The sequence below is a fragment of the Nyctereutes procyonoides genome, unplaced genomic scaffold, assembly GCF_905146905.1.
Source record: "Nyctereutes procyonoides isolate TBG_1078 unplaced genomic scaffold, NYPRO_anot_genome, whole genome shotgun sequence".
NCBI classification, from domain to species: Eukaryota; Metazoa; Chordata; class Mammalia; order Carnivora; family Canidae; genus Nyctereutes; species Nyctereutes procyonoides.
In genome coordinates, this window is record NW_026575040.1 from 3986162 (window position 1) to 4013334 (window position 27173).

General features: G+C 37.3%; 1 protein-coding gene across 4 annotated transcripts in view; it reads right to left on the reverse strand.

The window, feature by feature from the left end:
• NEO1 (neogenin 1) overlaps window positions 1-27173 on the reverse strand; it is a 240070-nt gene that overhangs the window by 159127 nt on the left and 53770 nt on the right. For all 4 annotated transcript variants that reach the window (XM_055319824.1, XM_055319823.1, XM_055319825.1 and 1 more), the window contains exons 2-4: window positions 13172-13489; window positions 6496-6774; window positions 2507-2660 (exon numbers count right to left, since the gene is read on the reverse strand). In XM_055319824.1, the coding sequence (XP_055175799.1) occupies window positions 2507-2660; window positions 6496-6774; window positions 13172-13489 (751 nt within the window). The remainder of the gene's footprint in view (window positions 1-2506; window positions 2661-6495; window positions 6775-13171; window positions 13490-27173) is intronic.

A 27173-nucleotide genomic window follows, 5' to 3' on the forward strand; every position in this document is an offset into this window, starting at 1 on the left:
CTCCAGGATCACGCCCTGAGCCAAAGGCAGACACTCAACCACTGAATCACCTGGGCATCCCCCCACATTTGGTTTAATTCAAAAACATTTCCCCTAAAAATATCTTTGAATAAAATCCAACATAATTTTATACAACATAAAAGGAAGGTCTGTAACATTTCTACCATGATTTGTATACCTCAACCCACATCTAGACCCCAGAATGAGAATCACCTTACTAAGAGAACAACTATCCAACACACTATATAAGACAGCAATCCTACCTCTACCTTTCTTAGCATCCCTGGCATACTTTGTCTTAATTTTCTTCCTAGCACTTATCATAAACTGAAATTTTACATGTTTAAATAATTACTTCCTGACTCTTCCCCACCAGAATAGCTGATTCATAACAGCAAAACTCTATTTGTTTCACTACTCTGTCCCAATGACTAGAATAGTGCCTAATATAATTGGCATTCAATAAACATTTGTTGAATAATTATTGAATAAGCAAACAAGAATCACAGCAATCCTCATTTTTATTTTTATATAAGAAACCAAATTCCTTTCTCATCAATTATCTTCAAAATGTACCTTCTATGGTGATAAAATAAAAAATCTTTTAAAATAACCTCTTTCAGCTTTCCTACTTTTTTTTTTTTTTTTTTTTTTTTAAGATTTCTTTATCTCTGGGGCACCTGGGTGTCTCAGTTGGTTAAGCGACCTACTCTTGGTTTCGGCTCAGGTCATGATTTCAGAGTCCTAGGATCAATCCCCAGGTCAGGCTCCAGGATCAGTGCAGAGTCTGCTTATCCCTCTCCCTCCTCCTGTGGCTCCTCTCCCCACTTGCGTTCTCTCTCAAATAAATAAATAAAATTTTAAAAATTTAAAGACGTATTTATTTGAGAGAGTATATGCATGTCGAGCAGGGGGAGGGGTAGAGGGAGGGAGAGAGAAAAAAAATCTAAGCAGACTGCCCACTGAGTATGGAGCCCAACTCAGGGCTTGATCTCACAACTCCGAAATCATGACCTGAGCCAAAATGAAGATGGACACTTGACTGACAGTCACCCAGGCACCCCAGCTTTCCTACTCCTGATGAAGATTTTGTTCTAATATGTAGCCAATTAAAACTTCTACTCTAAGAGCTCAAATTTTTATCCCCTTTTTAAACTTTCTCTATGTTTCAGTTAGCATAAGTTTTAAATATTCCCTTGAAGTCTTATAAATTTTTTGCATGATACTCAACTGGAGAAAGGAAGTATAATATAGGTAGAAGTAGTTGGTGACTGGATGGGTGCTGACAAAGAGGTGATATTGAAGATGATACCATCAGTTTTGCTAATGAACACCTTATACTGCATTCTATCATCCTCATCTATCACTGATGGTTGTTCACCAAGCTGATGAGACAGATTCCTCTTTCTCAGGTCTTGGTTACTGCAGGACATAAAAGACTGTCAACTTACTTTGCATTACTCAGTTGGGAATCTTTAGAACTGCTTGGTTGAAATCAATAGTCACTAGCCACAGGTGTCCTCTGACAATTGAAATGTGGCTGGAATGACTTAAGAACTGAACTCTGAATTTTATTCCTATTTAAATGTAAAAGCTGAAGCAACACTAACCACAACTTTATTGTTTTGGTAGACCTACATTTCACTTTAGCTGGTGCATCATATAAATTATTATCATACTTAGTAGTGCACATGTACATCTTAGTTTTTTTTAAAATCTAGCTACCAAAATTACATATGTTAAATTACCTATGTGGCTTGCGTCGTTACCTCTATTGGATAGCACTGCAACAGGGGACCATTTTGTGCCCCAGGAGACATCTGGCAACATCCAGAAACATTTTTGGTTGTCACAACTAGTGCTATTGGCATCTAGTGAGTAGAGGCCAAGGATGATACTAAACATTCTATACAACACACAAGATAACTTTGTTTTGAAAAAAAAAAATCTAAATACCACTGCCACCACTACCTCAGTTCTTTTATCACAATACAACAGAGAAATAAGGAAATAATGAGGGATGACAGGATAGCTGATGTTAAGAGAAAAGGTTTTTGTGGAAGATGGAGAATTTGTGATCCTAAAAGAAGGCTGGTATGATTCTAAAAGGCAAAAACAGAAGGATGAGGAATATATTCTTTTCTATTGTTAGAATAAAGGAACAGACTACTATCAACAAAATGCATGTGAAAATGAATGAGAAGCCTCAGGCCAGTCAGGACCAGAAACTCCTGCAACAATTTAGGGAAGGAGGTCTTGAGGCCTTAAGCTGAGGATACTACAACTCAGAAAGAGCTTAATATTTTGAAAGCAATTTTTTCTTTAAACATCTTAATCATAGATAGCATATAAACTCTTTCAAGAATGATAAATGAACATTATAATGGATTTAAACAAAAATAAAGTAGATAACCATTTTTTTTTCATTATTAATCAGTAGTCTCAAATTAGATTAGACCAAGTCTCAAGCTACGGTTCAAAGAGGCTTTTAGGCAGACAACATTACCTTTCTGTGTCAAGAGCCTCCTCATTTTTCATCCATCTAATGGTTGGAGTAGGAAGTCCTGAAGCAACACAGGGCAACACCACACTCTGACCAATGACTCTGACTAAGGAAGAAGGTTGTTTCAAAAATACCAAGTTTGAAGTGAACTCAGGATCTAAAAAATAAAAGACAATGATTAAGAAAGCATTTTACTACATTAATGATGAGGAATGGCAAATTCCTGTTCAGTCTGTGTGGTTTGTTTTTTTTTTTTATTAGTTTTTTAAACTAGATTCCATGCCCAAAGTGGGGGCTTAAACTCATAACCCCAAGATCAAGAGGTGCATGCTTTACCAAAACTGAGCCAGCCAGGTGCCCTATGTGGCTCTGCAAAACAAAATATTTAACTAAAAATGATTTAGCTAAACTTAACTATATTTCCATTTAAATTAGGAAATATTTCAGGGCACCTGGGTGGCTCAGTAGGTTAAACATCCAACTTTTTTTTTAAATATTTTATTTATTTATGCATGAGAGACACAGAGAGAAATGCAGAGACACAGGCAGAGGGAGAAGCAGGCTCCCCATAGGGAGCCTGATGTGGGACTTGATCCCGGGACTGTGGGATGATGCCCTGAGCCGAAGGCAGACTATCAACTGCTGAGCCACCCAGGTGTCCCATAAAGGTTCAACTCTTGACTTCTCTTCAGGTCATGATCTCAGGGTGGTGAGATCAAGCCCCACTTTGGGCATGGAGAGATTCTCTGTCTCCATCTCCCTCTGCCCCTCCCCCACTAAAATAAATAAATCTTAAAAAAATAAAATTAGCAAACATTTCTTAAGTCACTTGAATGTGCATTGTGCAAGGCTCTCTGGGAGCCTTAAAGATGTAGAAGGTATATAGCTCCTAACTTCAAAGTGCTTATTGGTCAACTGAAGGATATCTGACACAAGTCCCCTTCACATTAAGACTGAATAAAGTAAATGTTTCATGAGTGGTACAAAGAGAGAAAAGACTGAGCAAGCCCAGAACCTTACCAGCATCCTCTCCATTCACAGAGATATTGTAAGAGGTTTCCTTTACATCTCCCTACATCTGTGTGTTACTTCCGTAAATCTTTCTGAATTTCATCTCTTTAATTTATTCACTTTGTCGATCCCTTGATTTTTACAATGGTACAACTATTAGGCTACCACTCTGTGTATGTTCACTTTATACAGCTGCCCTCTTACAGACGTCTGAAAAGGCCACACCCTAATGGGTAGAAGACACGGTTCTCTACTTGATGGAGAGGTATTTCCAATGTTAAGTTTTGAGAAAAAAGATCATTCTCAGGTAAAGAGATATGACTCTTGTCCCCATACTCTCAGGAAAAGATGTTCTACAGCCATGGTAACAACCACTAGGGCTGGCTTTAAACTTGTGCAACTAATCGATGACAGTTCTGTAGCCATGGTAACAAGTAAACATTGTCTAATGGATCAGTGACAGCTTGCTTCAGTGAACAAGCCTTTGAAAGCCAGCCAATGAGTGATAGCCTCAGGCTTTAAAAGTCAGCCATTCAGCAGTGGAATCACTTGCTTCTGTAGCTGACATTAACCTGTTCTCACCTCTGTAACCAACCATAAAATATGCCTCTATGGCTGACATCAACCCACTCTTGCCTCTTAACAAACACACCAAAAATAACGTCTTCCCCAAAATTCCATACGAGGTCAGTAGTTTTCATTATTCAAGAAAACTACATGCTTAACAACCATGGTTTTTCTCTTATATAAGTAAATAAAACATTCAGTACTTTGTTTTTGTTTCAGATATTGAGTGGTGTGGTTCAACCTTTGACACTGAAAATCTCATTTCCTTGGATCTGATTTTGAGGATTTGCTTGAATGGTACCCCAGGCATAGAGCAAAGACAGGATCTCTGCCATGTAAAGCAAGTCAGAAAGCAGGCTGGAAGATGCTGCAATGTGGCAATAGTTCTCTTTTTTTCCCCATCTGTATTTAGATAGATTTTTTTTTTTAAAAAAAAGATTTATTTATTTATTTATTCATGAGAGACACAGACTGAGAGAGAGAGGCAGAGACATAGGCAGAGGGAGAAGCAGGCTCCTTGCAGGGAGCCCGATGCGGGATTCGATCGATCCTAGATCCCAGGATCATGATCTGAGCCGAAGACAGGCACCCAACTGCTGAGCTACTCGGGCTGCCCTGGATTTAGTTAGATTTAATTATATTTTGAAAGAAACAAATAAACTTGAACAAATATTTACTGCCTTCTATGTGCCAGTTACCATTCTTGGCAGCAGACAAAATTCCCTACCCTTGTTAACCTTATATACTACTAGGGGAGAGAGATAAGAAATAAAAGACATTGTATATGTCAGACAGTGGATATGTTCTGAAGTAAAATTAAGGAGAAAGAGGAAAGCACCACAGTGGATATGGAAGATTGTTGTTTTAAACAGCAGTCAAGGACGGCTTAACTAATGAAGTGATATTTGAGCAGAGAAATAAGATGGTTGTGTCAGCCGTATATATGAGGGAAGAGGATCCCAGGCAAAGCAAATGGCCCTGAAGTAGGAAGACTCTAAAGCAAAAGAATGTCTGGAGTGTCCTGGAAACATAAGGAGGCTACAATCACAGAGTGAGAGAGAGTACCAGATGGAAGGAGAGAGATTAAAAAAAAAAAAAAAAAGGAAGGAGAGAGATGAGGAGGATGGTGGCATTAAGATGATACAAAGCCTACAGGCCAAGGACTTTAACCCTTACTCTGAGATGAGAAACCATTAGGTTTTGAGCAGAGATGTAACATGATCTAATATATATTTTATTTTGTAATCTAATATACATTTAAAAAAATAACTGTGGCTGCTGAGCTGAAAATACACAGGGACAGTAATGATAAGAGCATGGATGATGATGACACAAGAAAGAAAATGCATTAAAATAAAATCAGTCCAAAGCCCACCAAGAACATCCTCAAGCGCTGCTGCTCAACACTGGTCTTGCTTTGCAAGCCAATCAATACACTAAAAATTAGACTATGGGGAATAGTTGTATGTAAAAAATCTGCCCAATGTAAGCATGGCCAATTATATTCATAAACTCAGGTTTGAAGGAAGAAATGTGGAATCAGGCACCCAACAGTCGGAATCAGGCACCCAGCAATGGGAACAGAAGCCGAAAGGCCGGGAGACAGCAAGAGGCTAGCAGGACTCTGATGAGCAACACACGAGAGGAAGTTATGAGTAAGCAGAAGTTACACAGCTGAGAAAAGACACGCAAAGCAGACCAGGAGAGCCAGCATGGACACAGAGAGTGAGAACCCACAGAGAGCGAAGAGGGGGGTGAGTTTACACTAAAATGGGGGAATGTTATAAAGATCCAAGAACTCTTGCTCACCAGTGTCTCCAGAGCTGATATATTAGTTACCACTCTGCCCATCCCTTATATGAACTAGCCTGAGTCTCAGATTCTGACAAGAGACCTAACTATATGACATATCCTATTATAGGGAAGGACCAGATACAGGCTTGACTAAAGACCTAGACCTCGTGCTTCGTTGGCCAAGAAGAATGCCATTGATGTTAAATATTAAATACACTTTATCACTTCATAAATGTCTACTAATGTGTTCACTAAAGAGTGAATTTTCTTGGCACATTTTCTTTTCTCCGCCTATAAGAAACTGAGACTCCTTATGCTGACATTAATTTGTCACACTACGTATTTAACAGTGTTTATTAAAAAAGAAAATTCTGGGCAGCCCCGGTGGCGCAGCGATTTAGTGCCGCCTGCAGCCCAGGTTGTGATCCTGGAGACCTGGGATCGAGTCCCACATCAGGCTCTCTGTATGGTGCCTGCTTCTCCCTCTGCCTCTCTCTCTCTCTCTGAATAAATAAAATCTTTAAAAAAATAAAAAAGAAAATAAAAAAGAAAATTCTAACAGAACAATTTTTATCCATTAATAAACATAAAGCCGTAAATCCTGATAAATAAATTAATACCTGGAAGAAGAACTTTTAATTCAGCTTCATCGCTATACTTCGGTGGCCCACCACTTTCAACTACGCAGCGATAAAGTCCCCCATCTCCTTCAGTAGCGTTGTTGATAACCAGTGTTCCACTTGGAAGTTTGATAATTCTATCATCCAGAAGAAGAGGCTGTCTGTTCTGTTCCCACCTCACAAATGGGACCAAATCTACATTAACTTCACAATTCAGAATTGCACTGTTGCCAGCATAAACTGAAGAAGGTTCTGGTTGGCTGGCAAATCTTGGGAGACCTGGACAATAAAGGAAAAGAAGAAATAAAATGTAATTAAATGTTACTTTAAAGATGTAACCATGGGAGCCAGGAGTAAGTCAGCCCGTGTGGCCATATGTATGGTGGAACCAGGGTCAAGAAGAAGGTCCATGGGGTCAGGAAATTGGCGACAGCAAGGATACAGGTCAGATAAGTAAATGTACTAGGGATAACTGGAGTCACGATCCTCGCAGTTGGAGAAGCAAAGTACAAATACAGAAAAGCAGAAGGGTAGATAGAATAAATCTACGGACAGAACTGGGACATCAGTATAAACTTACAGTTTTATATAATTATGCAAATATAGTAACACACATATATAGATATAAATGTATATATATAAAGTATATATACATTTCATATATAGTCATTACATTACATACACATATATTTATACATAGAGATGTATAAATCTCCTAGCTCTGTCTAAAAAGTCCAAAATCAATGCCACTTGAGTAACAATGAGTATATATGGTGACATCATCTTGATTTCCAAATACTATTTTCCACTATGAGGAACCAAGGCTCCTTAAAGAACAGTCTGATTCCACCACTAGAGTAAGGAAAGTACAAGATAAACGTGGAACGTCCTGTGATGACAGGAAGTAAGGAAGTATCCAAAGAACAATATGGACATATCAAAAGGACTTCTCTCAGACTGACGGGAGTTTCCGCTGGGCAAATCTAGGATAATGATAAATGCAGAAAAGAATAATGGATAAACTCATTGGTGAAAGTTGGATAAGGAATAGGATATTTATAGAGTCTCAAATTAGTTCTTCCCAAAATGCTTACTACTTATTAATAAAAGTACAAAATATTTAACTTTACAGTGGGAAACACAGCAGTAGACTATTATCAACAAAGTAATAAAAGTTAACCTCACCAGTACTGAAACAAAACATCAATCCCTTCCTGATATGATGCACTTACAAAGGACACAGCAGTTAACTCCTGTGAGATTCCTCCCCAAAATGCAAAACCTGAATCTATTCAGAGGGGAAAATCAGAAAACCCAAAATGAGACGAGGATAAACTGAAGGATGATTTGAGGCCAAAGGAGCCTAAAGAGGCACAACTACTAAATAAAACATATAATCCTGGACCAAAAAGGAGTGGCAGAGGGGCAAAGCTTCTGCTTTCATGTTTTGCTATTAAGAACATTATTGAGACGGGCACCTGGGTGATTCGGTGGTTGAGTGTCTGCCTTGGGCTCAGGCTGTGATCCTGGGGTTCTGGGATCGAGTCCCACAACAGGCTCCTCGAAGGGAGCCTACTTCTCCCTCTGCCTATGTCTCTGCCTCTCTCTGTGTCTCTCATGAGTAAATAAATAAATAAATCTTAAAAAATAAAAGAACATTATTGAGACATCAGTAAAATACGAATGATATCTATCGTAGTATTGTATTAAGGTTAATTTCCTAGAATCAATGGATGGTTATTTAAGAGAGTATCTTTGTTTTTAGAAAATACACTTGGAAGTATTTACGTGGGTGTAATGCCTCCAGCTTACCCTTAATGGTTCAGAAGAAAACACTGATTTGGGTATGTGCATATTGTGGGGGATCATTAAGGCAGACATGGTAAAATGTTAAAAACTGGGTAATCTAAGTGAAGAATATATAGGATTTCTTGGTTTCATTCTTGCAAGAACTGGATATGTTTGAAATTATTTCAAAATAAAATGTTATCAAAAATGTAGTCACAAAAAAAAAAAAGAAAAGAAAAATGTAGTCACAAATACACTGCAGATGCCACAGAATGTAGTGGTTAAGAGCCTAAGTTCTGGAATCGTATCATCTGAATCCCATCTCCACCACTTCATGGCTGTGTGACATTAGCAAGTTACTTCACCTTAAAGTCTCAGCTTCTCCATCAGTAAAATGAGAATAAAAATGAGAATAAAATAACATTTTAACAAATGTTAAAAATGTTAATACTTGGGATGCCTGGGTGGCTCAGCTGTTGAGCGTCTGCCTTTGGCTCAGGGCGTGATCCCGGAGGCCCAGGATCCAGTCCCACATCGGGCTTCCTGCATGGAGCCTGCTTCTTTCTCCCTTTGCCTGTGTCTCTGCCTCTCTCTCTCTCTCTCTCTCTCTCTCTCTCTGTGTGTGTGTCTCATGAATAAATAAATAAAATCTTTAAAAAAATTAACACTTAACATAAGTACTTCATATATAGCATACTGCCTCGCACATAAAAACCAAAATGGTAGGGGTGCCTGGGTGGCATAGTCAGTTAGGTGCCTACTCTTATAGGCTCTGTCTACAAGAAACAGCTCTATGTGACGGTGAATTCGTCCATATGGAAATGACACACTTAGAAGCTGTCTAAGCATCTCACAATTTTTTTCTTACTTTTTATATCAAGGGGATTTTTTTTAAAAGATTTTATTTATTTATTTATTCATGAGAGACATAGAGAGAGGCAGAGACACAGGTAGAGGGAGAAGCAGGCTCCATGCAGGGAGCCCAATGGGGGACTCGATCCCCGGTCTCCAAGATCACGCCCTGGGATAAAGGTGGCGCTAAACCACTGAGCCACCCAGGGATCCCTATCAAGGGGATTTCTGAAGGAAAGATAAAATTAGCCATATATTAACTTTACAGAAACCAAAAAATTAGAAGAATGGAATTAACAAAGATAAACAGAGAAACTAATAAAGTAGGGGGGAAAAAGGAAGCTGAAACAAAACCACGAGCTAATCCTATTTTTAAAAAGTCAAATATTCTCCCCTCCTGAGGTCTCATGAAAATGAGTAATTTTTAAAAATATAAACCTACAACAACATATGTGGAATTATTTCTAAGTTTCTGAGTAGGGAAAGCAGATGAAAGAACTAGTCCTGACATATCACGGCAGAAACAGCTGCAGCTTCCTGCGCTCCCAAGCAGGAGGACAGTTTGTCCTGCTGCTTCCAGAGAATTGCAAGAGAAAAGAGAGAAGGTAGGAATGAGACACAGGCTTGACAAGAAAAGATTAACAATGTCTGTATTCAGACCACCCAATTCCTCCACCTTTACACACAAAACACTCACAGCCAGGCTACTGCCCAGGCAGTAAAACAAAAATTTCTGCTGTGGAGAAATGAGTGCAGAGAAGACAACTTCTCCTATTTAATTTTATGAGCTACCTACTTAGTGTTCTTTCAAAAATTCCCCTTCTTACTTAACTTGGCCAGAATCCATTTCTATTGCTTGCGACCAAAGAACACTAACAAATGTTCTTTTAGAATGGCAATTTAGCAGTATCTTTTTTGCGGAAAAAAAAAAAAGTTTTATTGAGATATAATTTATAGACCATAAAGCTTATCATATAAAGTCTACAGTTCAATGGTTTTTAGTATACACAGAGAGTTGTGTAACCATCACTATAACCTAATTGGAGAACATTTTCATCATCCTCCAAAGAAACTGTGTACTCACTTGCAGTCATTTTCCATTTCCTGCACTCACCCACTCAGTCCCCTGTGCCCTCATCTCCCTTCCCCCCATCCTCAGCCCTAGAAAACCACCAATCTATTGCTTGGCTCTTCACATTTGCTTCTTCTGGATATTTCATACAAATGAAGTCATATGATGCATGATTTTTTTGTGACTGGCTTCTTTCACTAAGCATCATGTCTTTCAGGTTTATCCTGGTTGCAGTACATATGAGAATTTCACTCCTCTTTATTTCTGAATAGCATTCCATGTACAAATATACCACATTTTGATTACCTAATCATCACCTGATAGGTTGTTTCCACTTTTTGCCTGTTACAGATAATGCTGCTATAACCATTCATGCACAAATTGTTGTACAAACCTATTTATTCATTTCTCTTGATTTGGTACATAGAAATGGAATTGCTCAGTCATAAGGTAACTCTGGTTAAAATTTTGAGGAACAGCCAAATAGTGCAGTGTTCTTTTAAAAATCATATATATACACACACAAAGTACATTGTACAATCCAGCAACTAGTAGAATTACTAATTGCAATAATCTTTTCTTTAGAAATTTATAAAAGATTGTTCACTATAGAACTGCTTTTAACATCAAACAATTTTTATTCATCTAACTGTTCATCAAAAAGGGAGTCTTTTAGATGAATCATAGTATATGTATACAATGGATACTATGCAACTATTAAAAGAATTTTTACTCCTATCTTAGCTCAGATATCATTTCCTCCTGATAGGCTATGAGTGAGTTAAATAACTCTCCTATAGAATCTTGTCTGCAGCCAAATAATTGATTATATTGTATTAAAATGGACTGTTTACTAAGATATTAGGCCAAAAAATGCTTCCTGCAGGTATAAAAGCTAAAAAAAAAGGATGGACAGACCCAGCAGAGTAGAAAGAAAGGAAGAAGTACAGGACAGGCTTAATAGGCAGTGAGGTAGTCATGAGCAAAGGCCAGAGGCAGAGAACAAAAGGAATTTGAAAATATTCAGTATTGGCAGAGCTTAAAATATGGTGAAGGTGGTCCCACTGATGATGATGGTAGAGGGCAGGGACAGAGGCAGAATGAAGTGCTAGAAAATGAAGCTGGTGGTTCAGTCGGTTAAGTGTCTGACTCTTGATTTCAGCTCAAGTCAAGATCTCAGGGTCCTGGGACAGAGTCCCGCATTGGGTTCTGCGCTCAGTGGGAAATCTGCTTGAGATTCTCTTTTTCTGCCCTTTCCCACCACCACCCCTCTCTCTGAAAGGAGGGAGGAAGGACAGAAGGAAAGGAGGGAGGGAGGGAGGAAAGGAAGGGAGGAGGAAGGCTGGAGAACTGGAGGCCAACTCATGAAAAGATCTAGAGGTGTGTGCCAGAGTTTAGACATCCTCCTGATGATGTCACCAAAGAGCTCCTGAAGGGTGAGGAAAAAGCCTTACCACTGGACTGGACAAGGAAGAATGAGGCAGCAGACAGGTACAAGGCTGTGTGTGGTGAGGGATGATGACAAGTAGCCTCAGGATCATGTACAGAGAAACTAGGAAGCAGAAATCACTTGGTGAATGGCTGTGGGAGACAGCTAAGACCAAAAGTCCCGATTAAAGTCCAGCTTAAGAACATAAATGATAGGGATGCCTCGGTGGCTCAGTGGTTGAGCATCTGCCTTTGGCTCAGGGCGTGATCCTGGAATTCCGGGATCAAGTCCCACATTGGGCTCCTCTCAAGGAGCCTGTTTCTCCCACTGCCTGTGTCTCTGCCTCTCTCTCTCTCTGTGTGTGTGTCTTATGAATAAATAAATAAAATCTTTAAAAAAAATAAAAGAACATAAATGATAAAAGGAACTCACCTAAGTGACACTGTAGGGGCAGTCATAATGCTAACTTATTTATCAACATGTTGGAGAAAGCCTGGCAAGCAGATTAAAGGAAGAAAGGGAGGGAGGGAAGGAAAGGAAAAAAAGGAAGGAAAAAAGGAAAAGAAGGAAGAAGGGAAAAAAAAGAAAAGAGGAAAGGCTAATTATTAAAAGAAGTGACTCCCCCCCCCTTTCTTTTTCCATCCTCAGTCTGTGAGTATGGAATAATTACAGTAGCTTTATATCACACTCAAATTCAGCTTTGAGTATCTGGTTCCGAAGAGAAAAAGAGCCATCATACTCTGAACGAATGAGCAAACAAGCCTGAGTGAGCGGGAAATGGGGAGCTAGTCTGTCAGTTGTGTTCTTTTTCTAAATGTGAGCATTTTAGCAAGATGAGTATAAACATAAGACTTAAATGTAAGACAATTTTTGTACAATGTGACCCTTAGCAAAACTATTTCATCCAGTACTCAAGTGAAGAAACACTGGCCTGAGGAATACCAGTGCCTATGACCAGTATGACTTATGCAGCTTACACTTTCCATTATTCTTCAAATAAGAATGCTCTCAAGGGGAGTGGATGTTTGTCTCTTTACAACTTTCTGCTCTTCACCTTCCTACCCATATCCTACAGGTTTTTAAATAATTAATCCAATTAAATGTCATTTCCTTGGCTGGGGCATAAAGGAACCAAGATTCTGGCTATATGGCAAGTTTTACAGAGCCATTATGCTGGGAGGATAAAAGTTAGCAATCAAAAGGAATCAATTTTCCTATACAACTTCCTCTGTCACTTCCAAGTTAAAAAGAAGAATGGAAAAAAAAAAAAAAGAAGAAGAAGAATGGCCTTAAGACTTCTGATCCCAAGTGCCAGCAATCTAAATGACAAAGTGGAAAAGTGCTACAGTTTATTCCTGAAGGCACTAAGCAAGTTTTAGCATAATCCCATACGCCTAGCAGATGCTCAATTGATACTTGTTAAATGAATATTTCTTGTTACCAAAATCAAAACTCTAGGATAATACTGCTTTTTATCAAGATATACCCTCTACAAAAATTGGAAAATACAAATAAATTACTTAAAAACAACTTACCTGCTACTGTGAGCTTGGCTGTCCTGCTGACAATGGTTCCAAGACTCTCAACAGTGGCCACACACTGATAATAACCTTCATCAGGTTTATTGTGTTTGGAATGCACCACATTGCTGATAAATAAAGACCCATCTGGGAGAAGCTGGCGTCGGTCATCTGATACTAAGTTTAAAAAAGTTCCATCTTTTTTCCATTCAATTTTTGGAGAAGGTTCAGAATATGCTGAACAATTCAATATAACAGAAGAGCCTCTAACTGAGAGTGTATCCACTGGTTCCACCAGAAAATAAAATGGAGTGAACGTTCGAATGCTGGATCCTACAAAAATAACAAAAAGAACAAAGCTAAGCAAAACTTTCTTCTTCTATTTCTGTAAGAAAGTATCATTTGAATAAAAATTATTGTTAAATAATTATGCTCTTTGGATACAATATATACGAAGTCATTTCACTATGAGGGTCTAATAAATAAAATTTCTTTTACTAGTTAATAAAAATATGACCCACTTAGAAGAAGAGGAGAAAAAAGACCCTGCCAGATGAGATAATCCGACCTTATTAGATTTATGAATATCTAATAAAAGTTTTATTTCAAACTCTACAATTGGATTTATAAATATTTAAAATTATTTTATTCAAAGCAAAATATTCTATGATACAGAAAGGAAGCAAAAAATTGAAATGATTCTTTGTTATTATTAATAAGGTATGTTTGTTGGCTATATTTCTTTCATAAATTCACCATACATATACTTTATCCATTTTTCTAGTGGATTACTCATCCTATTGATTTAGCAATCTTTGGGCATAGCTATTATGATTTGCAAATATTCCTTTTTCCACTTTGACTTTATTTTTGTCATAAGAAAACAAACTTTACTTAAAATTAAATCTGTTAAAAGGATTTTTATTCCAAGATTATAAAAAATTTTAGCCTTGTTTTATGCTAGTACGTTTGTGATTTAATTTTCTACATTTAATCTTCATCTAGAATTCATTTTTTTTTTAAGTAGGGAACTCACAACCCTGAGGTCAAGGCCTGAGCTGAGATCAAGAGTCAGATGCTTAACCAACAGAGCCACCCAGGCGCCCCTGAATTAGTTTTGATGTAAAGAGCAGAGGAGGGATCAGTTTAATTTTTCTTAGTTCCTTGAACATGAGAAGAACATAATTTTTGTTTCATTTGCTATAAATCTTATATTCTAAGCCAAAGAAAACTTTCCAACTTTAAGCTTTACCTCTTTTCTTCAAAAAGAGTACTGACCAACCCCCTTGCAATCAGACTATAATCAATTCTAATCAGATTTCTTCATGTGAGCAATTAGGGAGGCTTAGTCCAATAAATGAAACCAAGACTGTTTTAAAATGTACCTACACATCCCTTTATCTATAGTTTATATTGTAATTTAAGGATGACACTAGCTCTTTATTACATAATGAAAGAATGGTTCTAAGTAAATATGAAACATCCTGGCAGAGGAAAGGAAATAATACTTGTTTTAAGCTTTTCTAACACTTAAAATGCTAATCAAATTCCAAACAGACTAATCTTCCTCCCTCAAACACCACGACGTGGGTTCCATCTCTACTTGATGGTTATGAAATTGATTCTTTAGGCCTTATTAAAACTCTTGAGAATGAGCTTAGGAATTTTTCAGAAGTAACCTGCAGTGATTTGCTTCTTATTACTGTAAAAAATGTTACATTGATACTAAAGTAAAATAAATAAAAATATCAACTCCAGGGCAGTACAAAATGATAGCTAAACTAAGATAAATTACTTTTATACCATTCCTGTGTAACACTAAATCTTTATTATACCACCCAAACTACACAATTCAGGAACTTAAGAGATAAAATGTATTAGATTGGCAGTAAAAATATACAGATTAACACATTAAAATAAGTATTAATAACTATTAATAAACTTCATTTTAAAATTTGGACAAAGTTTTTGCCATTTAAAAAATAATTACACAAATGTAAATGTTTCACAGCCTAACATTCTATCTTGCTTTCGGTTTCCTTTCATTTTAAAAGCCCATATCAGCCAACTTGAGAGTATATGCCTGCAAAGAATGTCTGAATATCAAGGCCCTTCAAAATATTACCATAAATATGCACTCTGTATTCTAATACAGCTCTAATACTCCTAACTCTGCATTCCTTAAATATTTATGTATATCGTCTTTGTATTTTATTCCCTCAGTAAACATACAGTGACCTAAGGTACTGTTCCTTCACTTAGAATCCCTCAAAGGCTTGACACTGCCCTTTATAAAGGAATCTAAATAAACTCCCTGACTGGACTTCTAGGTCTCTGTGTGCCCTGGCCTCTGCCCACTGTCCAGCCTTCCCCCAGGATCACTCCCCCCTCACCCTCTAAGGCTTGCTGCACCTGTCACCCCCCACAGCTCCTGCCCTCTTCACACAAGCTAGTCCCACCATCATCCCTCTCCAATGAACCTTGAGTCTTCCTTCAAGCCCAGTTTAAATACTGCTTTCTCAGAAATACTGTCTGTCCCTGGTGCCCAGATGAGATTACTTAGTTTCAACTTGTTACAAGCAGGCATGGCATACAGTATCTACACAGAACTTCAAATGTTCTTAATTTTTAAATATTTGTAATGACTTGTTTGTTAAGGACAGAAGTTCCCAAAGTTTCTTGGTTCCTGGTGCCCTTATTTTTTTAGTTATTTTTTTTTCATGAATTCCCTCAGCTAAAAGAAATACTTAACACTTCGGTTTTATGTAATAGTTAGGTTCAGACAAATGAATCAATATTTGTGTCCCAAGTTAGTATCTCCTATTAAAAAAAAATCATACACATAAGTTGAAAACTATTTTAACTTTTAAACAACCACAATTAGTTATTATGGGATGTGTACACCAACTAGACACTGCATGAGTTCTCAAACTTTGAAATCAAATTGGATACTGCCATCTTCATTTCCTGTTCCACACTGACTTGTGCATGGTACTTGGTATTTATCCCAGCAAACACTGAAACCCAATTCCATAAACATCACAGCACTAAAATGAAGGTAGCATAATCAAATGTTGAAACTGTAAACTACCCGCATCACTGGCCATCAGGGAAATACAAATCAAAACCACAATGAGATCCCACCTCACATCAGTGAGAATGGGGAAAATTAGCAAGACAGGAAACAACAAATGTTGGTGAGGATGTTGAGAAAGGGGAACCCTCTTGCACTGTTGGTGGGAATGAGAGCTGGTGCAGCCACTTTGGAAAACAATGTAGAGGTTCCTCAAAGAGTTAAAAATAGACCTGCCCTACGACCCAGCAATTGCACTGCTGGATTTACCCCAAAGGTACGGATGCAGTGAAAGATCGAGACACCTGCACCCCAATGTTTATAGCAGCAATGTCCACAATAGCCAAAGTGTGGAAAGAGCCTCGGTGTCTACCGAAAGATGAATGGATAAAGAAGATGTGGTCTATGCACACAACGGAATATTACTCAGCCATTAGAAATGACGAATACCCACCATCTGTTTCGACGTGGATGGAACTGGAGGGTATTATGCTGAGTGAAGTTAAGTCAATTGGAGAAGGACAGACATTGTATGGTTTCACTCATATGGGGACTATGAAAAATAGTGGAAGGGATTATAGGGGAAAGGAGAGAAAATGATTAAGAAATATCAGAGAGGGAGACAGAACATGAGACTCCTAACTCTGGGAAACAAACAAGAGGTAGTGAAAGGGGAGGTGGGCAGGGGGTGGGGGTGACTGGGTGATGGGCACTGAGGAAGGCACTCGACGGGATGAGCACTGGGTGTTCTACTATATGTGGGCAAATCGAACTCCAATAAAAAAAATAATAAACCAAAAAATAAAAAAATTTAGAAAAGAAACTGTAAACTACCTTGACCTAGAAGTTTGCACTGTGTCCAACAGATGTCGCTGCATTTCCTTAGAAAGTTTTTTTTTTTTTTTTTTTAATTGGAGTTCAATTTGCCAACATATAGCAGAACACCCAGTGCTCATCCCGCCTTAGACAATTTAAAATACCCCTTGGAGTTCTGCGAGGTGCCCTGGGGTATCTGAGGATAGTTTGGCACTTAGAGGCTTACAATCTTTCTAGAGTATTATCATTCACCATGTCCCCAATGTCCATTTACCACAATGGATGGTATTAATCTTTAGGTGATACAACCAACCAACTTCTAAAAACTTCCACTGCTTGAAGTATTAACAAAACCACAGGTTCCATTCCAATACTAGTCAATTAGTATCACTCTCTTCTATGGTAAGATTAATAAACAGCGTTTTGTAAGTTTTGATAAGTCATTAAAAAGTTATATAGAAAAGCAAAGAAAGCCAAGAAGAGGCAAAACAATTTACAAGAACAAAGTAAAGGGACTGCAGTCATCAGTTTTCAGTATTTATTAAGCCACTACGGCTCTGGAAGCAGGGATAAACAGAGCCACATAACAGGCTAGAGAGCCACAAAACAAACAAACAAATAAATATTTGGAAACTTAATATGCAACAGAGATGGCATTTGATATCAACTGGGGAAAAGAATGAACTACTCAAAAAAATTTCTAGGACAACTGGTTATCAACATGAGGGAAAAATAAGAAGCCTACTTATAACATGTGATAACAATAAACACTTAACATGTTTCTATGTGTAAGACTGCTCTAAACACTCTCTACATACTAACTACTTATTTAATCTCCACTACTATCCTATGAGATAAGTGCTATTATTATCCTCATTTTAGAGGAGAAAACTAAAGCATAGAAATGCTAAATAGCTTGTCCAAGATCACACAAGTAGTAAATAATAGAACCTGAATAGAATAATAGATTCTGGTCTGGATGTTAAGCACACTACACTATAATGCCACTCATACACATATAAAAAAATACATTCCAAACCAACGAAAAAACTATGTAAAAGAATTTTAGGGGGCGCCTGGGTGGCTCAGCTGGTTAAGGGTCTGCTTTCAGCTAAGGTCATGATCTCAAGGTCCTGGAATAGAGCCCACATCTGGCTCCCTGCTCAGCAGAGAGTCTGCTTTTCCCTCTCTCTCTGCCCCTCTACCCCTGCCCCCCACCACCACTTGTGTGCATGCAGTCTCTCTCTCACTTACTGTCTCTCTCAAATAAATAAATCTTTTTTTAAAATTTAGGAAAATACAAGGATAACTCTGGAGTCAAGCAATGTTTTCAATCAAAATAGAGAACTTCAAAGTTAGAAAAGATAGATATGCTTCACTTCATTGCATTTAAATTTTAAAAATTTCATGGCAAATATAACAAAGAAAAATATGACAAGACTGAGAGGAAATATATTACACATAACAAATAATTTTAAGGCATGTCACTCAATAAAAAAATGGATGAGGCCATGTTTCAATAAATATTTATAAAAACAAGCAGCAGGATGGATTTGATCCATTGACTATAGTTTACTGACTTCTGCCTTAAAATATTTAGCCAGTAAAAAATAAGTGAGTCCCATTTCAGCTGATTTGGAACGAATTCTGGGAAAATGAACAATGCAGACATATATAAATAATAAAATGTCATATGCATATGACTGTACGAGCACTGAGAAAATAGGAAAGCTAACCCAGGTTGTTACCACTGATATACTGGGAGGAAGTAGAAGAGTGAGTGGGTAAAGATCTTCACACACATAGAAATTAATTTCATAATAAAAATCAATTTGTGTGTATAATCGCTTTATAAATACTATATGAATATGTGGTAGGTGTGGGTGATGTTCACACTTGTGTGAATACCTAAAGGGGTAGATTTTTCAAAAACCATTAAAATGCAGATTATCTCAGGGTGGTGAGATTCCAGTTGACTTTTAATTTTTTCTTTCGCCTTTGCTATTGTGTGAATACTTACATAAAACACAATACTATTCAAGCAGAAATAAAGCTATTTTCATACATAGTCTGCATAAGAGTGGGGGCAATATGAAAAGCCTGGGGCATATTCACATATCAACACTCAAAAATTGTTAAAATATATATACTGTTAAATAAAAAATATTCAAGTTCAAAATGCATGTAGTATGACCTTACTTACATAAAAATATATACGTAAATGAATATATGTGTATATGTATATATTTAAATGCAAATATCATTAAATTACTGGGTGGCTCAGTAGGTTAAGTCTGACTCCTGATTTTGGCTTAGGTTGTGATCTCAGGATGGTAGGACTGAGTCCCACATCAGGCTCCATGCTCAGCAGGGAGTATGCTTGAGATTCTCTCCCTCTGCACTCCCTCCCTGCTCATACGTGTGCTTTCTCTAAAATAAATAAATAGGGCAGCCCGGGTGGCTCAGCGGTTTAGCACCGCCTTCAGCCCAGGGCCTGATCCTGGACACCCGGGATGGAGTCCCATGTCAGGCTCCCTGCATGGAGCCTGCTTCTCCCTCTGCCTGGGTCTCTGCCTCTCTCTCTCTCTCTCTCTCTCTCTCTCTCTCTCTCTCTCTCTCTGTATCATGGGTAAATAAAATATTTTTAAAAAATTAAAATAAATAAAATCTTAAAAATAAAAATAATGTAGGGAAAAAGCTAAAAGAATAAACATAGTTTAACAGTGTTTTCACCCAGGGAAAGTAGTGGGATTCAGCTACTGATGGGAGAGCATACGGGGGGAAGACTTTTTACTCCAACGGATTTCTGTACTGCTTACTTGTTAAAATATGAACAATTGCTGATGCATTCTTCTTGTCATCTTTTTCTTTTTTAATAACAAAATAACTTTTTTGTTGTTGGTAATAAGTAATCCTTTCTTGGGAACAGGAGTTTTTGGGGTTTTTTTAAAGATCTATCACCAAAAAAAGAAAAAAAGAAAAAATAAAGATCTATCACCACTTCTTTTTTTTTAAAATTGATTTTTATTTAAATTTTAGTTAACGTACAGTGCAATATTGGTTCCAGGAGCAGAATTCAGTGATTCATCACTTAAAACACCCAGTGCTCAGATCTATCACCGTTTCTTTAACTATTTTTCCTTTGTCACAGTAGAAGCGTAACAGACACTCACTCCTTAGCTGACTTTGTATAAAAACTGGCCTATAATTCCCACCAGGGTCCTAATTCCCTATTCACTTAAGTTTGCTTAATTTAAGTTTACTGTGACCACAGTCACGATACACATTATTCTGATGATCCTGTCTGATCTCTCCTACATTTCGCAGTCTCTGCAAATTTCTCACTTTTTAATGGAATAGCTCTCACTTCTTGATAGACTATTCCTCACTTTTTGATAAAATACTTCACACTTCTTGATAGAATTCTATCTTATGAAAGGAAAATATCCACAGGGAACTTATTTCAGTTGTAATTCCCCCACCCCCAAATATCAACAAATCATATCACTTACATACCAGCATGGCCAATAATCCTAAATTTTATCGTGCCCAGAGCAAAAAAATTACATACAGTATTCGAATACTGGAAGAAATAAAATGAAACCTATCTTTTTGCCCACAGAGGTTCAAAGTTTGACAGCAGCAGGAATGTAGGACAGAAAGATAAGCAAGCCTTTTTACAAACCTACAAATGTAAGCATTCTGTACATGTCATTCAACCTATGAAAACTGTGTTTTCTTTATAAACTAAGATACTAATGTCAAAGAACTTCATACCTCTTTTATTCCTTAATAACATTACTTTTGACCACAGTATCCCATCCAGTCAGTCTGTAAATCCTACATTTCATCCTTCCTGATCCTTTGGTGTCCATTCTCACCATATAATTTAGTGTCTCTTGCTTCAAGTTCTCAATCTTAAACCAAAAAGTCTAAAAATTAGAAAGTTAAAATAATACTCTATTCGAAGGACTCAATGAAATAAATATATTCACATTATTGATTATAAACAAGCAATACTTAGGAGTTAAATGTTTTCCACCCTGATTTGCTACATAACAATTAGTGCTCCCAGCTCCAGAGCTCAGTCCCTCTCTGCCCTGCAGAGCTAATTTCTCCAAAGACTAAATCTACAGGACGCGGAACTCCTTCCCTGGTATTTCAAGTAAGGCGTGTGGTTAGCTGTTTATATTACATGGATGGTTTTACTCGCCTGATATACTTACGCTTTGAAAAACTGTGATGGTAAGGGTATATCATAAAACAGTAGATGTCAACTTCTAACCAAAGCTAGATCTGAAATTCTTTTACAGGCCACTAATATCCTATTAGGGAAATGTAATCGGATTACTCTAATTTATAGCACCTACTTTCCCAAACATTCTCCCAAAATGAAAACTGAGTTTATTCATGAAACATCTGTTATTATAAGAGTGCTTTCCTTTTCTTCAATTTTCAGCCTTCCTCCTCTCCCCCCAACCCACAAAAAAACAGCCAGAGTGGAAAACTCTTTTGTAAAATGGAGTCAAGCAGACATGATTAATTCTAGCTCTGCTATTCTAGTTAATTTCTTTCTATATCTAAAATTCTCTCCCTTATAAAACAGGAAAAACAATGCCCTCCTTTCAAGGAAATCTCTGTGAAGACAGGTATAAAGCACCTAACCTCACTGCTTGGCAGATAAGTCCTCAATAAAAAGTGACTATTCAGAGTTCAAAAGCCTACAATATTTTCTCCCAAACTAATATGTAGCACCTTAGTTTTCACCAGTCACATTTTAGAAACTGCTATGCAAAATATGGATCTTATTTTTTTTACTTTTAATCACATTTTGACCATTACATATAAAATAACAGTAAGTGTTCTTAAAACTCAAGTCTATACATCTTTCTCCTCTGCCTAATTTTTCAACAGCTCCCCCATTACAGTGAATGTAAAATCCAATTCATCACCATGGCAATCAAAAAGCACTGCGCGATCTGGTCCCTGACTCTTTACGACCTAATCTCACGTCATGCTCCTTCCAACTCAGTAAACTCTGGTCACATTCTTCAATTTCTTGAACAAGCTACATTCTTTCCCATATTAAACAAAGCCTTTGCATTTGTGGTACCCCCTCCCTGAACACTTACTCTGCACCCACTCTTCTATCCAGAGCTAGCTTCCTCTCATCTTCCATGTTTCAACCAACTGTCACTTCGAAAGAGGCCTTCTCTGACAACTATCCGTGTGAAGGTCCATGGCTCCTAATCCCAGCCTTTCTATGCTCTTCCCAGCCATTCACTTTCTCTGTTTTTAAGGCCTGTCTCCCCTGGTAAAAAGCTAGACTTCATGAGAGTATTCAAGTTATCCCTGTTTTGCTATTGCTACTTGCTATTTGTACCTTGGTTTCTGTGTCTTGTTTGTATCCTTTTCAGGATCCTAAGGTTGGAAACGTGAAGGCAAGCTGGGCCAGTATGTAATGATGTATGAGTATTCTTAGTGACTTCGTATTCCATCAAATCTCCAGTCATTTCTAAAATCAACCTCAGTCTCAAAAATTTAACATTCAATGACTTCAAATCTGTCTTTTGTAAAAATGTTTTAATATCACTTTTCAAAGTGTCATAAGTATTATTTTATAATACCTTCTATATAATTGGCAAGAAGACTAAGTGCAATCTGATAACCTGCAAATAATACCATCAACGTTCTGAACAGTTACATGGAAATTCTCTAAGACAACTCTCAGAAAAGTTATGTTAATAACAGTCTTAGTTTAACATGCCAACGATATTAGCAATATTTATATTTCAGCTCAAAATCTGGGTATTTTTCATTCTGCTAGATGAGAAAAATGTAAGAATTTTCACATTAATTGTACAGAACCTTTCATGAAAATATCTTATGAGCAACTTTTTGTTAGTTGTAGCCAGAAGATTTTCCTAAGACATTTTATACAGTACTTGCTGCAGAGTATTTTAAATTTCTGAAACAAAGAGTATTTTTCAGTTCTACTTTTCCATAGCATACTAATGAAAATATGCGCTCAATTATAATATATTGTGAAAAGTAGCTTGCAAGGGTGCCTAGGTGGCTCAGGTGGTTGGCATCCAATCTTTGGTTTCAGCTAGAGTGATGATTTCGTGGGTCATGGGATCGAGGCTCCACTCCCCCCCCACTGGGCTCCCAGCTCAGTGGGGAATCTATTTGAAGAGTCACTCCCTCTGCCCCTCCTCCCCTTGCTAGCACTCTCTCTCTCTCTCAATAAATAAATAGATCTTTAAAAAAAAAAGTAACTTGCAAGTATAATCCAAATATCTGAACTGTGATATTGTTTTATGCTTTAATATTTCTTTGATTATTAAGTAGTGTCATATTCTTCTACCATTTTGAATATAGTACTTTACTAGCATCCTGAGTACAAAATGTTTTTGTTTTCTTTTTTAAGATTTTATTTATTTGAGAAAGAGAGAGCGAGCACAGAAGGAGAGGGAGAGGGAGAAGCAGCCAGTCGCAGGGTTCCATCTCACAACTCTGAGACCATGACCTAAGCCAAAGGCAGATGCTTAACCCACTGAGCCACCCAAGTGCCCCACAAAATGTTTTATCACAGTAAGTTATCAAATTATTTTTAAAAAGGATATCTCCTTTGCAGGTCTTCATTGAATACTTTTTCAATTATCTACACCTACCTTGACCTAATATGAAAATGGATACTTAACTATTTTAAAACACATTCTAGAGGCAGCTGAGTGGCACAGTTGGTTGAGCATCCAACTCTTGATTTCAGCTCAGGTCATGATCTCAGGGTTGTCAGAGGGAGCTCCGAGACGGGCTTCCCACTGGGTGTGGAGCCTGCTTGAGATTCTCTCTCTCCCCCTCTCTCTCTCCCACCTCCGCTCTCTCTCTCTCAAAAAAAAAAAAAAACCCACATTCTAAAAAACTCTAATACAACCACACTTATGAATATACAAGACTGCCTCTCCTACACATGCTAATATACCATCTTACTATTACACAGACTTTTGTAGTAAAGAGGTATTTGTGGGTCAACTTTTTAATAATCCAATCTACTGTAGCTCTCAGACTTTTTTTTTAAGATTTTACTTATTTATTCATGATAGACATAGAGAGAGAGAGAGAGGCAGAGACACAGGCAGAGGGAGAAGGAGTCTCCATGCAGGGAGCCTGATATGGGACTTGATCCCGGGTCTCCAGGATCACACCCTGGGCAGAAGGTGGCGCTAAACCTCTGAGCTACCCGGGCTACCCCTTTTGTGAGATTTTTAAATCATAAGGACAAATCCTTTATTAACTCATTAACATCTGCAGAGCCATTCATTTCAATGAATTATGGCAACAGGAGGAGAGAACACTTGAAATCAAAACTGTCCTGGAAAAATCTAGTTTATGTTATTGGTTTACAAAGTCAGTACAGCAGAGATAAAGCAAGAGACTGAGGGCTAGAAACAAGAAGATATAAAACAGCAAAAGATCCAAGATCTAGTCCTAGCCTAATAAAATACAAGGATACTTCTTTTAATTAATTAATTTATTTGAGAGAGAGTGAGCACGCATATGCACGGGAGAGAGGCAGAGAGGGAGAGACAGTCTTAAGCAGACTCCATGCTGAGTGTGCAGCCCAATGTGGGGCTCCATCTCACAAACCTGAGATCACAACCTGAGCTGAAATCAAGAGTCAGACGCTTAACTGACTGTGCCACCCAGGTGGCCCAAAATATAAGGATTCTTCTAAGACAGAAAGGGAATCAGAGAATGAAGCCTAAAGGTATAACAAATAATAATAGTTAACATTCACTGAACAGTTACTACTAGTTTTAGTGCTTTACCTGTGTAAGTCTTACAACCCTAGTGGTAGGTGTTACCCTCATTTACGGCAAAAAAAACCTGAGCCACAAAGAGAACAAATAATTTGCCCAAAGTCATGAAGCTAGCTATAGAGAAGGTAAGATCTGAATCAAATCAATTTGGCTCCCTTGTGCCCAAGACCATAACCATTAAACCTGCACTGCTCAATACAGTAGTCACTTTAGTGACATGTGGCTATTGAGAATTTGAAAAGTGACTAATCTAAATTAAGATTTTCTTTATGTATAAGATACACAGTGGATTTTAAAAGCCTTAGTGAGTGTGCATACACACAAAGAATATGAAATAACTTGTTAGGGCCACCTGAGTGGCTCAGCGGTTGAGTGTCTGCCTTCGGCTCAGGGTGTGATCCTAGGATCTGGGATCAAGTTCCGCAACCAGCTCCCTGCGAGAAGCTTGCTTCTCCCTCTACCTATGTCTCTGCCTCTCTCTGTGTCATGAATCCATGATAATCCATGATATTGTGACCTGAGCCGAAATCACCAGTCAGCCACTTAATTGACTGAGCTACCCAGGAGCCCCAAACAAGTTCCTTCTAAAGAAAAAAGTTGCACTATTTCTGCAACGGGTAAGATTATGAATCATGACCGCAGATGTAAAGGATCAAAGCAAAGCTCTTTTCACTGTCAAATATAAACAAGTGGTCTACCAACTAAACAGGAAAAATTAAAGTATTTTAAGCAATTACTGGCACCATCTAACACCTACTCCAAAATGTCTATTTGGAAACTAAACTTTTTAGAAACTTTTAATAAAAAATTAAAGAAATAATTTTAATTGATGATTTGGGTAAAAGATTTAGGCAAAAAGGACAGTTACACAAGTCTAGAGTATCAACCACAAATTACTTGTTAATCACAAAGTAGAACATGTACCTTCATAATGGACAGCAATCTAGAGGTCACCACCTTAACTAAGTGATCAAATTCAGTATTAGCAATAGTGAGAAACCTGACATCATGCATGTTCTGAGGGGATGCAGTAAGAAACATTGCAATATTCTTGCTAAAAGCATTTCATCTAAATCTAGGCATGAGGGCAGCTCAGGTGGCTCAGCGGTTTAGCACCTGCCTTCGGCCCAGGGTATGATCCTGGAGTTCCGGGATCGAGTCCCACGTCGGGCTCCCTGCATGGAGCCTGCTTCTCCCTCTGCCTGTGTCTCTGCCTCTCTCTCTCTCTCTCAAGAATAAATAAATAAAATCTTTAAAAAAATAATAAATTTAGGCATGAGGAAATAACTATCGAAATCTGGAACTTAAAACATTCTATAAGACAACTGCCTGGGCTCTACAAAAAGAAGTCAGTGTCATGAAAAACAAAGGCAAGAGGATTGTTCTAGATGAAAAGAGACTAAAGAGACAAAAACAGTGCAATAAGTGAACTTTTGTGCTGTCTTGGGCTACAAAAAATAGAAAATAATTGAGTTAATTTATATTTTGAGTATGTTAAACAATATTATTGAATTAACTTTAATTTTCATAGATGTGATTAATGGTAATGTTATGTAGGAAAATACTCTTATTTCTAGATACTTTTGCAGTGTTAAAATAGAGAGAGAAAAACACTGTATTAGGTTATTGATTATCTAAGCAATTATAATATACCAGAAACTATGTAATACATAGCATGTACTCTTAGGCATCAGAATGCAAAAATATTCAGCGAGGTGGAATTAATTAAATAACCCAGAAGAGTTATAATTTAAGAAAAAATAATCTCTTTGGCCCAAATGAACCAGTGGCCATTTGTTTGGTTTAGTTTTTCCATTGATCCCTTAAGCTACTTGACATTATACCAATAAATTCCTTTTTTGCTTCAGTTAATCACAATCTGTGATGTTTACAAAAAAGTACTTAAATGAAGGTCTTGGTATATAAGATTTTTTTATAGTATATAAGATTTTTAAATGAATTTACTATCATGTTTTCATATAATTAGGGTTAAAAATTAATAAAGTAACAGCATTTTAAGGAAAGTATTCCACATAGTCTACCAATTTCAGATAACCTACTGATTATTAAATCTACATTTTAGCTACTTGATGAGAATTTTTTCTGATTTCAGGATCTAGGTCTTGACTTTTATTATGACTTAATAATTTATATTTGTTATTATTTAAAATATTTGGCTATTTCACTTTTCTAGTTTTGAAGTTAAACATTACTTCTCACTACTATTTGTAAAGTGTACTTATAATAGCCTTTGTTTACCTAGCTTTGTTCAGGGAAACTAGATAAAATAAAAACAAAATTAGGT